The sequence below is a fragment of the Oncorhynchus kisutch genome, linkage group LG5, assembly GCF_002021735.2.
Source record: "Oncorhynchus kisutch isolate 150728-3 linkage group LG5, Okis_V2, whole genome shotgun sequence".
In the NCBI taxonomy this organism is placed as follows: Eukaryota; Metazoa; Chordata; class Actinopteri; order Salmoniformes; family Salmonidae; genus Oncorhynchus; species Oncorhynchus kisutch.
The window spans coordinates 65,323,772-65,339,820 of NC_034178.2; the positions used below are offsets into that span (position 1 = coordinate 65,323,772).

At 42.4% G+C, this 16,049-nt stretch overlaps 1 protein-coding gene across 3 annotated transcripts in view; it reads right to left on the minus strand.

Moving 5' to 3' along the window:
- The window catches only part of necab3 (N-terminal EF-hand calcium binding protein 3), a 78,207-nt gene that overhangs the window by 48,581 nt on the left and 13,577 nt on the right, over positions 1-16,049 (minus strand). For all 3 annotated transcript variants that reach the window (XM_020483949.2, XM_031825679.1, XM_031825680.1), the window contains 2 exons: positions 12,482-12,506; positions 3,480-3,588 (listed from right to left, as the gene is read on the minus strand). In XM_020483949.2, coding sequence (XP_020339538.2) covers positions 3,480-3,588; positions 12,482-12,506 — 134 coding nt within the window. The remainder of the gene's footprint in view (positions 1-3,479; positions 3,589-12,481; positions 12,507-16,049) is intronic.

Consider the following 16,049-nt stretch of genomic DNA (forward strand, 5'->3'; position numbering starts at 1 on the left):
ATTCTTTTGGAGAGATTGGCAACCCAAATTGGTCTACACGGCCTGGTTTAGATCTTATCTGTTGGAAAGATATCAGTTTGTCTCTGTGAACGGTTTGTCCTCTGACAAATCAACTGTAATTTTCGGTGTTCCTCAAGGTTCCGTTTTAGGACCACTATTGTTTTCACTATATATTTTACCTCTTGGGGATGTCATTCGAAAACAATGTTAACTTTCACTGCTATGCGGATGACACACAGCTGTACATTTCAATGAAACATGGTGAAGCCCCAAAATTGCCCTCGCTAGAAGTGTGTATTTCAGACATAAGGAAGTGGGTGGCTGCAAACGTTCTACTTTTAAACTTGGACAAAACAAAGATGCTTGTTCTAGGTCCAAAGAAACAAAGAGATCTTCTGTTGAATCTGATAATTAATCTTAATGGTTGTACAGTCGTCTCAAATAAAACTGTGAAGGACCTCGGCGTTACTCTGGACCCTGATCTCTCTTTTGACGAACATATCAAGACTGTTTCAAGGACAGCTTTTTTCCATCTACGTAACATTGCAAAAATCAGAAACTTTCTGTCCAAAAATTATGCAGAAAAATTTATCCACGCTTTTGTTACTTCTAGGTTAGACTACTGCAATGCTCTACTTTCCGGCTACCCGGATAAGGCACTAAATAAACTTCAGTTAGTACTAAATACGGCTGCTAGAATCCTGACTAAAACCCCAAAAATTGATTATATTACTCCAGTGCTAGCCTCCCTACACTGGCTCCTGTTAAGGGCTGATTTCAAGGTTTTACTGCTAACCTACAAAGCATTACATGGGCTTGCTCCTACCCATCTCTCTGATTTGGTCCTGCCGTACATACCTACATGTACGCTACGGTCACAAGACACAGGCCTCCTAATTGTCCCTAGAATTTCTAAGCAAACAGCTGGAGGCAGGGCTTTCTCCTATAGAGCTAAATTTTTATGGAATGGTCTGCCTACCCATGTGAGAGACGCAGACTCTTCAGTAAGTCCTATGATTGAGTGTAGTCTGGCCCAGGTGAACGGAAGGTGTGAAGGTGAACGGAAAGGCTCTGGAGAAACGAACCGCCCTTGCTGTCTCTGCCTGGCCGGTTCCCCTCTTTCCACTGGGATTCTCTGCCTCTAACCCTATTACAGGGGCTGAGTCACTGGCTTACTGGTGCTCTTTCATGCCGTCCCTAGGAAGGGTGCGTCACTTGAGTGGGTTGAGTCACTGATGTGATCTTCCTGTCTGGGTTGGCGCTCCCCCCTTGGGTTGTGCCGTGGCGGAGATCTTTGTGGGCTATACTCGGCCTTGTCTCAGGATGTTAAGTTGGTGGTTGAAGATACCCCTCTAGTGGTGTGGGGGCTGTGTTTTGGCAAAGTGGGTGGGGTTATATCCTTCCTGTTTGGCCCTGTCCGGGGGAATCATCAGATGGGGCCACAGTGTCTCCTGACCACTCCTGTCTCAGCCTCCAGTATTTATGCTGCAATAGTTTATGTGTCGGGGGGCTAGGGTCAGTTTGTTATATCTGGAGTACTTCTCCTGTCTTATCCGGTGTCCTGTGCGAATTTAAGGATGCTCTCTCTAATTCTCTCTTTCTTTCTCTCTCTCGGAGGACCTGAACCTTAGGACCATGCCTCAGGACTACCTAGCATGAGGACTCCTTGCTGTCCCCAGTCCACCTGGCCGTGCTGCTGCTCCAGTTTCAACTGTTCTGCCTGCGGCTATGGAATCCTGACCTGTTCACCGGACGTGCTACCTGTCCCAGACATGCTGTTTTCAACTCTCTAGAGACAGCAGGAGTGGTAGAGATACTCTTAATGATCGGCTATGAAAAGCCAACTGACATTTACTCCTGAGGTGCTGACTTGCTGCACCCTCGACAACTAATGTGATTATTATTACTTGACCATGCTGGTAATTTATGAACATTTGAACATCTTGGCCATGTTCTGTTATAATCTCCACCCGGCACAGTCAGAAGAGGACTGGCCACCCCTCATAGCCTGGTTCCTCTCTAGGTTTCTTCCTTGGTTTTGGCCTTTCTAGGGAGTTTTTCCTAGCCACCGTGCTTCTACACCTGCATTGCTTGCTATTTGGGGTTTTAGGCTGGGTTTCTGTACAGCACTTTGAGATATCAGCTGATGTACGAAGGGCTATATAAATCTATTTGATTTGAACCCCTCTCTGGAAATGCAATTTCCATGTTAATTGGAGCCAACATTGTTGAACAATATTTGAACTTTTGAAGTCAGAATTCTCTAGGCTGAAATGGATGGCTGGGCAGAAACAACCGCCTAAAAGATAACCACTTAACATGCTGTCATTAATATTAGCCTAATATATGCACCTATAAAAGCATCTTCCCTGCTGGCATTTGCTAGCCTTTTATTGGCTCGGCTTGGACGGCCAAATTAAGAGCAAAAGTAAACCTGGTTAATGACTTGTGTAATTGGAATGTGCAACCTGCATTGCACCTATTACCTTCCACTGTAATTTATCATTGTTGATGCTAAAATCCCCCCTTTTGAAAGCTGCGATGCCCTTTGTCACTTCAAGGGAATTAGCTTGTAGCTGCTAATGTGTTTTCACTAGAAGAGTAACACTGATCTTCACTGTGGCAGGAAGATGTCCTTGGCATTCCAGCTGTGTGTTCATTAACATAAGCATTAACATAATCCCAAAATTGAACAGAATGTTCAGAAGTATTCATTACTTTGAGAGAAGTCTGGGAGAATCCTGGCCTGCGGCGTTTGCGAGGAGTGCTCTGTGTGTGTTTCTCTATTTGTTCAGCTAAGCTGCAGGGACTTTGAAGGACAAGCTCATCTCCATAACAAGGGCTTGCTTGGACTTTAAATGTTATAATGTGAAATTGTTCACGTTGGGGGAGCAAGTTGTAAAGTGCTCAATGAATCTACATTTCCATACTGCCAAAGGCAATCAAGTCAACAGGCTTAAACAATGGAACTTTAAACTTTTGCCACTTCAGGAGAGAAAGGCTTTTAAAGGGGAAGTTCAGGATTTATAACTTGATATTAGGTGGTTCCTCACCCTAAAAGTACTCTGTAGGCCAGGAGAAACTGTAATTCATGGTTCAGTTGTTTTTAAAAAACTGTCTCTGTTGTTGTTGCTATATTACACTGATGCTCAACAGTCTTTTACATGTTGTCATTACCAAGTGAGGGATTTCTTTTATCGTGGGAAGTATAACACAGCATAAAAAAATGTGGTCTATGCATGGTAAATTACACAAAATCGTAATGATTCTGATTATCCACCATCTACTCTGTTGTTGCTTAGTTCTGCAAAACACTTCGAGCATACAAGGAGTCTGCATGTTCAGGAATTGTAAATGTGCCTGTGCTATGTGTTCCTTTAATCTAATCAATGTTATACAAACCATGTTATACAAACCATGTTACAAACCATGTTACAAACCATATTAGAAACCATGTATGTTGCAGAGAGGGAACATACTTATTCTGCCTTCCGTCTATGGAGTAGAAGAGCTCCTGCAACTCCTCAGTGGTGAGAATCCCGTCGGCAAAATAAGCATTGAACTCATCAAATGACAGTTTTCCGTCATCTGAAAAGACAACACAAGACCACAGTTTACTGTGCATCCTTGACTGAGACACATGGCCAAAAGGAAATCAAACCTTTTTGACTGTTTAATTGACCTGCATTGAGAGCCAGATGGTTTGGGTTCCCATTGGTTGCATACATGCAAGCTCAATCAAGAGCAGCTTAAAGTATTTGATATAAAACAAATACTATTTGAACCCAGGTCTGGAAGAAATAGAACTGGCCTACATCATAGCTTCAAATGCTTTGTACCAAATGGCACCCAGTCATATGGGCACTGGTCAAAAGTAGTGCACTAAAGTGAGAATAGGGTGCCATTTGGAACGCATTCGATGACTTTGCTGAATACAACCACAAGTGGCAGTTGTTGATGTTTGTTACATTTTGTACTAAGCACTAGCATAAGGTACAGGAAGAGCTCAGTGCCCTTAGTTGCCTTAGTGCCCTTAGTTGTCTGATTTGTGACAAACATATTCCTGGTGTCAATCTGTCGCTTGGCAGGAGAACTAGACAGACAAACGTTGGAGCCAGCAGCCGGTTAGCCAGACCTGGCGTGCTGAAGGACAGAAGGAAGTCATCAGCGGATTTATAACACTTTGGCTATGTCCCAAAATGGCATCCGGTTCCCTATATAGTGCACTACGTTTGACCAGGGCCTATGAAGCTCTGGTTAAAAGTAGTGCACTATATAGGGAATATGGTGCCATTTGTGACTCAAAATCTGAAAGGGCAAACCATACACAAACCATAGAAGTCAGAATGATTCTATGTCTATGATCCAAACAATCAAAAATAACTGTCAGAGCTGCTTTCCAGCAAACTGCCCAAATAATCAGGCCAATCTGGACAAATTGCACACGACAAGGTAACAATGAATATAATTCAATATGCCAGAAGTTCCAGACAGTTGATTCGCCTCATTTCAAGGGCAAATTTGAGGACCATCTGTTTGGCTAGGATCTGTCTCAGACCTCATCATGGCTGTTCTGAATTTGTAATGCGCTGGCTGGGAGGATGATGCAAGGCCTTTACCGCGACCTCCTTTCACCTGAAATAGCTAACGATGACCCAACCAAACGGCTAATACACTTATATACAAGCTGCATCAAACAGATCCAAAGACATCGCTTACAACTTCGTTGTGGTAATAGGAAGAGGGACATTTTTACATAATGAAAAGGTTCTTTGTTCAAAGCGGTCCTACCTGATGCAGTCAGTGGCTTTGTGCAGATCAGCAGTAAGAAGACCAGGCTTAGGGTTATAATACGAAGTAGATATGCAGGAAATATGGTACAACATTGTGATGCTTGATCTAGAAAACAATGGGAGGCTGTCTGCACTTTTTTATAGTTATTTTTTTCAAAATGTCAGCCACAGGTGGCTACGTTTCAAAAACAGGATCAAATAATAGGAAACACACTTAATCTAGTACATGTTGTTCCAGTAAGTGTTGTTCCAGTACATGTTGTTCCAATTCCAGTACATGATGTTCTAGTAGATGTTGTTCTAGTACATGTTGTTCCAGTACATGTTGTTCTTGTACATGTTGTTCCAGTTCCAGTACATGATGTTCTAGTAGATGTTGTTCTAGTACATGTTGTTGCAGTACATGTTGTTCTAGTACATGTTGTTGCAGTACATGTTGTTGCAGTACATGTTGTTGCAGTACATGTTGTTGCAGTACATGTTGTTCTAGTACATGTTGTTGCAGTACATGTTGTTGCAGTACATGTTGTTCTAGTACATGTTGTTGCAGTACATGTTGTTGCAGTACATGTTGTTCTAGTACATGTTGTTGCAGTACATGTTGTTGCAGTACATGTTGTTGCAGTACATGTTGTTGCAGTACATGTTGTTGCAGTACATGTTGTTGCAGTACATGTTGTTCTAGTACATGTTGCAGTACATGTTGTTGCAGTACATGTTGTTCTAGTACATGTTGTTGCAGTACATGTTGCAGTACATGTTGTTCTAGTACATGTTGTTGCAGTACATGTTGTTCTAGTACATGTTGTTGCAGTACATGTTGTTGCAGTACATGTTGTTGCAGTACATGTTGTTCTAGTACATGTTGTTGCAGTACATGTTGTTGCAGTACATGTTGTTGCAGTACATGTTGTTGCAGTACATGTTGTTCTAGTACATGTTGTTGCAGTACATGTTGTTCTAGTACATGTTGTTGCAGTACATGGTGTTGCAGTACATGGTGTTGCAGTACATGGTGTTGCAGTACATGGTGTTGCAGTACATGGTGTTGCAGTACATGTTGTTGCAGTACATGGTGTTGCAGTACATGGTGTTGCAGTACATGGTGTTGCAGTACATGGTGTTGCAGTACATGGTGTTGCAGTACATGGTGTTGCAGTACATGTTGTTGCAGTACATGGTGTTGCAGTACATGTTGTTGCAGTACATGTTGTTGCAGTACATGTTGTTGCAGTACCAGTACATGTTGTTCTAGTAGAGGTTGTTCCAGTAGATGTTGTTCCAGTTCCAGTACATGATGTTTTAGTAGATGTTGTTCTAGTACATGTTGTTGCAGGAGATGTTGTTGCAGGAGATGTTGTTGCAGTACATGTTGTTGCAGTACCAGTACATGTTGTTGCAGTACCAGTACATGTTGTTGCAGTACCAGTACATGTTGTTGCAGTACATGTTGTTCTAGTAGAGGTTGTTCCATGAGATGTTGTTCCAGTACATGTTGTTCCAGTACATGTTGTTCCAGTACCAGTACATGTTGTTCTAGTAGAGGTTGTTCCATGAGAGAGGTTGTTGCAGTACCAGTACATGTTGTTCTAGTAGAGGTTGTTCCATGAGATGTTGTTCTAGTAGAGGTTGTTCCATGAGATGTTGTTCCAGTACATGTTGTTCCAGTACATGTTGTTCTAGTAGATGTTGTTCCAGCACATGATCTTCTAGGAGATGTTGTTCCAGCACATGATGTTCTAGGAGATGTTGTTCCAGTACATGTTGTTCATGGAGATATTGTTCCAGGACATGTTGTTCCAGGACATGTTGTTCCAGGACATGCTGTTCCAGGAGATGCTGTTCTAGGAGATGCTGTTCTAGGAGATGCTGTTCTAGGAGATGCTGTTCTAGGAGATGCTGTTCTAGGAGATGCTGTTCTAGGAGATGCTGTTCTAGGAGATGCTGTTCTAGGAGATGCTGTTCTAGGAGATGCTGTTCTAGTACCTGTTGTTCTAGGAGAGCTTGTTCTCGTACATGTTGTTGTAGATAATATACAGTGGGGCAAAAAAGTATTTAGTCAGCCACCAATTGTGCAAGTTCTCCCACTTAAAAAGATGAGGCCTGTAATTTTCATCATAGGTACACTTCAACTATGACAGACAAAATGAGAAAGAAAAATCCAGAAAATCACATTGTAGGATTTTTTATGAATTTATTTGCAAATTATGGTGGAAAATAAGTATTTGGTCACCTACAAACAAGCAAGATTTCTGGCTCTCACAGACCTGTAACTTATTCTTTAAGAGGCTCCTCTGTCCTCCACTCGTTACCTGTATTAATGGCACCTGTTTGAACTTGTTATCAGTATAAAAAGACACCTGTCCACAACCTCAAACAGTCACACTCCAAACTCCACTATGGCCAAGACCAAAGAGCTGTCAAAGGACACCAGAAACCAAATTGTAGACCTGCACCAGGCTGGGAAGACTGAATCTGCAATAGGTAAGCAGCTTGGTTTGAAGAAATCAACTGTGGGAGCAATTATTAGGAAATGGAAGACATGCAAGACAACTGATAATCTCCCTCGATCTGGGGCTCCACGCAAGATCTCACCCCATGTGGTCAAAATGATCAAAAGAACGGTGAGCAAAAATCCCAGAACCACACGGGGGAACCTAGTGAATGACCTGCAGAGAGCTGGGACCAAAGTAACAAAGCCTACCATCAGTAACACACTACGCCGCCAGGGACTGCAGTGCCAGATGTGTCCCCCTGCTTAAGCCAGTACATGTCCAGGCCCGTCTGAAGTTTGCTAGAGAGCATTTGGATGATCCAGAAGAAGATTGGGAGAATGTCATATGGTCAGATGAAACCAAAATATAACCTTTTGGTAAAAACTTGTCGTGTTTGGAGGACAAAGAATGCTGAGTTGCATCCAAAGAACGCCATACCTACTGTGAAGCATGGGGGTGGAAACATCATGCTTTGGGGCTGTTTTTCTGCAAAGGGACCAGGACGACTGATCCGTGTAAAGGAAAGAATGATTGGGGCCATGTATCGTGAGATTTTGAGTGAAAACCTCCTTCCATCAGCAAGGGCATTGAAGATGATACGTGGCTGGGTCTTTCAGCATGACAATGATCCCAAACACACCGCCCGGGCCACAAAGGAGTGGCTTCGTAAGAAGCATTTCAAGGTCCTGGAGTGGCCTAGCCAGTCTCCAGATCTCAACCCCATAGAAAATCTTTGGAGGGAGTTGAAAGTCCGTGTTGCCCAGCAACAGCCCCAAAACATCACTGCTCTAGAGGAGATCTGCATGGAGGAATGGGCCAAAATACCAGCAACAGTGTGTGAAAACCACGTGAAGACTTACAGAAAACGTTTGACCTCTGTCATTGCCAACAAAGGGTATATAACAAGGTATTGAGATAAACTTTTGTTATTGACCAAATACCTTTTTTACACCATAATTTGCAAATAAATTCATTAAAAAAATCCTAAAATGTGATTTTCTGGATTTCTTTTCTCATTTTGTCTGTCATAGTTGAAGTGTACCTATGATGAAAATTACAGGCCTCTCTTATCTTTTTAAGTGAGATAACTTGCTCAATTGGTGGCTGACTAAATACTTTTTTGCCCCACTGTACGTGCCTTCATCATCTGACTCTGACCTTCTTTCATTTCGATGAGGGGATTGGAGACCTCCCAAGTTTCGCTGTCAAGCCACCAGATTTGATGCCTTGCTCTTTGGTAGCCTAATGGTGTCTACTGGGAGCTTGTTCACTTCTCTGACAGTTCTGAGTTCAAATGGCTTACTAAAATGTGTTGCTCTTCTAGGTCGTTCCAGGACGACCTAGAGGAGCATATTATTGCCATGCCTACGGCTTATTTCATCCATTATTACTGATGTGTCAGAATGAAGGAAAAGCGATTGAGTCGCCTGTTGTGGGATGAAAGTCCTCAATGGGAATGTACCTTACTTGACAGAAGACCGCAATCCCTTGTGACTGGATCTGTAGATCATTGCCTTATCTTTCACTGTATTGTGCAGTTCATACTCTCTTACTCTGACTTGGCACCATTTCAACTTTCATTATATTTAATTATATCAGTGATACAGGAACTAACACAAGGCCTTTGGAACATTGTGTAACACTCATTGTAAGATGATAATATTACACCTGTCATGGCTTGATTGTGCTTAAATTAACAGTGCCCTGCTTGTCAATTTATGAAACCTACAGTATACATGATGACCTGACTACGGTTAGGAAAACCTCCTGGCCCTAAATATGGTTAGGGAAAAAATCCTGGTCCTACATAAGCTATGATTTAACTGTCCTGTCATTTTAGCCTCCAGCTAAATCAGGGAGTGACTCAAGCTCCATCTTAGTCAGAACGATGCCTATCAAGCCTGGCCACTCTCCTCCTCTCACTACTTTCCAATGGCCATACATTCACCCTCCCTCCAATCTGCCCTGTCAGATTACATCAACAGATGCCCACAAAGCGTGCACAACAACAGTACCAGTAAGCCTCGCTGAAAGTCTGTCTCTTTCCTCTCTCTTTCCACAGTTGACAAAGAAAGAGGGGGATAAGAGAGAGGGAGCGAAAGGGATGGGAACATGTAGAATGGAGAGAGAGAGAGGAAGGAAGGAAGGAAGGAAGGGGAGAGAGCGAGAGAGAGAAGGGGAGAGAGACAGATACAGAGATTGAGTTGAGGTTAGCATCTGGTGGACTGTTGAATCTGGCCAAAGTAATAAGATGTCATTTTGCAGAGCAGGAACATGTGGCATAGCAGAGAAGTAGCTTTCGAATAATATTGTCCTGACTCATTCCTCCCACCATTCAATTTACTCGTCAATTTACTCATATGTAATTATATTACATTATTGCTATGCTTGGAGATGTGAGGGAAAGTCTTCATAAGGACATCCAGATTGACATGTTGTTGTAATTTTATTGATGAAAAGACATCAATCGAATAGGCGGATGACAGCTATTAGTTGACACAGCTGTTGGTGTTATGTAATAAAACCTATGGGAGACATACATTCAACACGTCGGGTGTGAAGTTTCCCCTACGTACTGATCTAGGAGCAGCTTCCCTACCCCAATTCTAAAATGTTAAAACAGACACAATGTTAAAACAGCGACTAGGTGTAACCTCAGCATACTCCTACAGACAACAGTCTTCAAGGCCAAGCCGAGAGCGCCACTGTTGCAGAGTCCATAAGACATTCATCCTCTGACAGTGAGAAATAATGATACATTTCGACGACACTCACTCGAACAGACAAATCTCCACCCTGCACAGCCAGAAGAGGACTTGCCACCCCTCGAGCCTGGTTCCTTTCTAGGTTTCTTCCTAGGTTCCTGCCTTCTAGGGAGTATTTCCTAGCCACTGTGCTTCTGCATTGCTTTCCCTTTGGGGTTTTATGCTGGGTATCTGTATAGCACTTTGTGACAACTGCTGATGTAAAGAGGACGTTATAAAACAAATGTTATTAATTGATTGAATATTCGGCATTCTGAGTGAAATGTAAGTGTTACGAACAAATTATTTAAGCAGTGGGCTAAATGTGCACTCAAACATACTAACACATGAAAATATATTTTATGGCACGCTTGGCATTCTCTCAACCAGCTTCATGAGGTAGTCACCTGGAATGCATTTCAATTAACAGGTGTACCTTGTTAAAAGTTAAATAGCGGAATTTCATTCCTTCTTAATGCGTTTGAGTCAATCAGTTGTGTTGTGACAAGGTAGGGGTGGTATACAGAAGATATCCCTATTTGGTAAAATACCAAGTCCTTATTATGGCAAGAACAGCTCAAATAAGCAAAGAGAAACAACAGTCCATTATTACTTTAAGACATGAAGGCCACTCAATCTGGAAAATGTCAAGAACTTGTGCAGTTGCAAAAACCATCAAGCGCTATAATGAAACTGGCTCTCATGAGGACCACCACAGTAAAGGAAGACCTACCTCTGTTGCAGAGGATAAGTTCATTAGAGTTACCAGCCTCAGAAATTGCAGCCCAAATAAATGCTTCACATAGTTCAAGTAACAGACACATCTCAACATCAACTGTTAGAGAAGACTGCATAAATCAGGCCTTCATGGTCAAATTGCTGCAAAGAAACCAGTACAAAAGGGCACCAATATGAAGAAGAGATGTGCAAGGGCCAAGAAACACGAGCAATGGACATTAGACTGGTGGAAATCTGTCTTTTGGTCTGATGAGTCCAAATGTGAGATTTTGGTTCCAACCGCAGTGTCTTTGTGAGACACAGAGTTGGTGAGCTGATGATCTCCGCATGTGTGGTTTCCACAGTGAAGCATAGAGGAGGAGGTGTGATGGTGTGGGGGTGCTTTGCTGGTGACACTGTCAGTGATTTATTTAGAATTCAAGGCGAACTTAACCAGCATGGCTACCACAGCATTCTGCAGTGATACACCATCCCATCTGGTTTGCACTTAGTCCCACTATCATTTGTTTTTCAACCTCCAGGCTGTGTAAGGGCTATTTGACCAATAAGGAGAGTGATGAGCGCTGCATCAGATGACCTGGCCTCCACAATCACCTGACCTTGGAGATGGTTTGGGATGAGTTGGACCACAGAGTGAAGGAAATGTATCCAACAAGTGCTCAGCATATGTGGGAACTCCTTCAAGACAGTTGGAAAAGCTGGTTGAGAGAATGCCAAAAATGTGCAATGCTGTCATCAAGGTATAATATAAAATATATGTTGATTTGTTTAACACTTTTTTGGTTACTAGATGATTCCATGTGTTATTTCATAGTTTTGATGTCTTCACTAGTATTCTACAATGCAGAAAATAGTAAAAATAAAGAAAAACCCTTGAATGAGTATGTGTGTCCAAACTTTTGACTGGTACTGTATGTACCAATCCCAGATTGCCCCTTTAACCAATATTCATTGCCCATATACCACAGTTAATACTGCAGCATCAATATATTCAATAGCATCCCAGACCAAACTATCAAATTTCAAAACATATTGAAGAAGGTTTGAGGGGGGGACTTGAACCTTCTTTTCCATATGGCTGAGAAGGAGGTTAGGAGATATGATGTGAGGAATTGTGGAAAGACAAATTGAGATAGAGCCCAGACGTTTTTTCCCTGATCATGTGACCTGGCCAGGAAACACTCCTGTGTTATGAATGGATTAGCTGTGATTGGACTAGCTTTGATTGGATTACCAGTAATTGTTCACCAATCAGTATTTCATGGAGAGAAGTTGGCTCTACATATGAAATTCAAACCTTTATTCAAATGCCATCATGAGAATAGACTTCCATTCCAATTGATTGGTTTCTGTACCAACTCAACAGAATGTCTGATAGTAAGCTACTGTAGCCTACATTGTTTCCAAGACACATTTTCTGCAGTCAAAGCAATATTCCTCCTCCTTGCCAGGGTTTTAATTGGGCAAGGAAAGTGGGACGCACTGAAGTGTGAAGAGAGAAAAGCCTCACTTGAGGCTCACTTGTTTCCTTCATGCGAGTCATTTGGCTTTTTGATTGAACAAAACATAACAACAACTGCATATTCCCCCATAAATGGTATCCTGTGTGAGGACGATACTTTAGAAATGGAATAGGGTGAATGAGAAAACGACAAATTCGCATGAGACAAAATGAATCATCGCTTGACAAGTAGAGTTGTTGTCTACTCACCATTCTTGTCAGCACGGCGGAAAATCTGAAATAAAAAGGGAAACATTTTAGGTAGAGCTTTTAACAAAGCGTCACAATAGGCTTTCTCTAAAAGCTATTTCAAATCAGGGTAATTCATCAAAAAGACAGTTCCCAGGAGCTCTGGTCATCTTTTATGCCCATAGAGCATTTCATAGGCAGGCTATTCTAATCCTTTTTGAATGAGGTAACATAACAAGGAAACAAGCATACAGAGAAATGTGTACATCCACTTGTCTGGGCATTTAGTCATAGTCATAGGATTACCTTGTGAACAAATCAAAACTAACTCAATCTATTACATTTGGCAAGCAATTGCTCATCCTCAAACTGATTTCTCCATCACTTGGGATAAGTGAAGACTAATGGCCTTAGACATCAGGGGCTGTGTCCACAAAGCGCCTCAGAGTAGACAATTGATCATAAGCGCTAAGAGTAGAGACATTCTACTCCTATGGGTAGAAATAAAAGCTATGCATGAAGCCATTTTAAGCATAATAGTCCTTGTCAACAGACACTTAGAGCACCTCCTAACCAGTTAAGAGTTAACAGCAAAGTGACTTGCACCACTGTTGCAGGAGAACTTTCCTGAAATGCAGGACATTTAAAACATGTAGTGTATTTGAGGTTTAAAAAGGCTTCTGAAGTTTGTAATTTCCACTCTGACATTTCCAACTTGTGTCAAATGTGTCAACCCCTACAAAAAATGTCCATGAACTATAATCCACATAATAATTCACATTTCCAAACTGGCTCAAATTAAGATCCGACATCTGTACATGCAACAGTTTCTCTTGCGCTTTTGACAATGATTTCACATGAGGCCTGATTTCACATGATATGCCCAAATAGCCATGCTTATAACCACTGGGCTACTAAATAATCACATATTTTTCTTTCAATTACTTAATTAACCTATATCATGCTACTTCAAGTTATTGATTTGGAGCAAAATATGACGTTGTAAAAAAAAAATGCTGTCAATGTCCATTTGTAACGTATATAGCCCCAGACCAGTTGACCGTGTCAAATAGTATGAACAATAATCAAACACTAATTTGTTCTACTTTGGACGGATGTCTGATCATAATGGCGCTGGAGGGGATGGCTGCTGTTTTACTGTTACAAAACCAATTGTGCTATTTTGTGTGTTTTTTCACATTGTAACTTATTTTGTACATAATGTTGCTGCTACCGTCTCTTATGACCAAAAATAGGTTCTGGATGTCAGAACAGCGATGACTCACCTCGAACTGGACAAATACTTTTTCTTTAATGAGTCTGATGCGAAGGATATACCGTTTCTCCTATGCCAGGGCCAAATTCCCGACATTCGCATGATGAAAAGACAAAAGATACAGGGGGCTGAGATCCGGGTGCTTTGTGAGAACTCGTTAGAGAGTGTGTAACCCATCCGTTCGATTAGCCAACATGCAATCAATGAAAAATAAAGTGGATGAGATCCGTTCGAGACTATCCTACCAACGGGACATTAAAAACTGTAATATCTTATGTTTCACATTGTCGTGGAAGTTGGTAGGGTTTTCCGTGCATTGGCAGGACAGAACAGCTACGTCGGGTAAGATGAGAGGTGGTGGTGTTTGTCAATAACAGCTGGTGCGCAATCTCTAATATTAAGGAAGTCTCAAGGTAATGCTCGCCTGAGGTAGAGTACCTTATGATAAGCTGTAGACCACACTATCTACCAAGAGGGTTTTCATCTGTATTTTTAGTAGCCGTCTATTTACCACCACAAACCGATGCTGGCACTAAGACCGCACTCAATGAGCTGTATAAGGCCATAAGCAAACAAGAAAATGTTCATTCAGAAGCGGCACTGTAATGCAGGCAAACTTAAATCAGTTTCACCTAATTTACACCAGCATCTCACATGTGCAACAAGAGGGAAACACTTTAGACCACCTTTACTCCACACACAGAGACGCATAAAGCTCTCCCTCACACTCCATTTGGCAAATCTGACCATAATGCTATCCTCCTGATTCCTGCTAACAAGCAAAAACTAAAATCAGGAAGTACCAGTGACTCGCTCAATACAGAAGTGGTCAGATGACGAGGATGCTAAACTACAGGACTGTTTTGCTAGCGCAGACTGGAATATGTTCTTGGATTCATACAATGGCATTGAGGAGTAAACCACCTCAGTCAACGGCTTCATCAATAAGTACATCGACGATGTCGTCCCCTCAGTGACCATATGTACATATCCAATCCAGAAGCCATGGATTACAGGAAACATTCTCACCGAGCTAAAGGCTAGAGCTGCCGCTTTCAAGGAGCGGGACTCTAATCCAGACACTTATAAGTAATCCCTCTATGCCCTCAGACAAACCATCAAACAGTCAAAGCGTCAATACAGGATTAAGGTTGAATCCTACTACACCGGCTCTGATGCTCGTCGGATGTGGCAGGGCTTGAAAACTACTACTGGCTACAAAGGGAAACCCAGCCGCGAGCAGCCCAGTGACGCGAGCCTACCAGAACGGCTAAATGCCTTTTATGTTCGCTTCGAGGCAAGCTACACTGAAGCATGCATGAGAGCACCAGCTGTTCCGGACGACTGTGTGATCACTCTGTCCGTAGCCGATGTGAGCAAGAGAGAATGCCAAGAGAATGCCAAGAGTGTGCAAAAAAATCATCAAGGCAAAGGGTGGCTACTTTGAAGAATCTCAAACATAAAATATTTTGATTCCATATGTGTTATTTCATAGTTTTGATGTTTTACCTATCATTCTACAATGTAGAAAATAGTAAGAATAAAGAAAAACCCTGAAATGAGTAGGTGTGACTGGTACCGTACATGTTTCAAGTGGACCACCATAGTCCCTGCACCCAAGAAAGCTTAGCACTCACGTCAATAGCCATGAAGTGCTTTGAAAGGCTGGTCAGGGCTCACATCAACACCATCATCCCGGAAACGCTAGACCCACTCCAATTCGCATACCGCCCCAACAGATCCACAGATGATGCAATCTCAATCGCACTCCACACTGCCCTTTCCCACCTGGACAAAAGGAACACCTATGTGAGAATGCTGTTCATTGACTACAGCTCAGCGTTCAACACCATAGTGCCCACGAAGTTCATTACTAAGCTAAGGACCCTGGAACTAAACACCTCCCTCTGTAAGTGGATCAGAACACGCCCCCATTCACATTGACGGGGCTATATTGTAGGGGGTCGAGAGTTTCAAGTTCCTTGGTATCCACATCAACAACAAACTATCATGGTCCAAACACCCTAAGACAGTCGTGAAGAGGGCACGACAACGCCTTTTCCCCCTCAGGAGACTGAAAGGATTTGGCATGGGTCCCCAAATCCTAAAAAAAATTATACAGCTGCACCATCGAGAGCATCCTGACCGGTTGCATCACCGCCTGGTATGGCAACTGCTCGGCATCCAATCGTAAGGCGCTACAGGGGGTAGTGCGTACAGCCCAGTATTTCACTGGGGCAAAGCTTCCTGCCATCCAGGACTTCTATTCTAGGCGATGTTAGAGGAAGGCCCCAAAAAATGGTCAAAGATCCC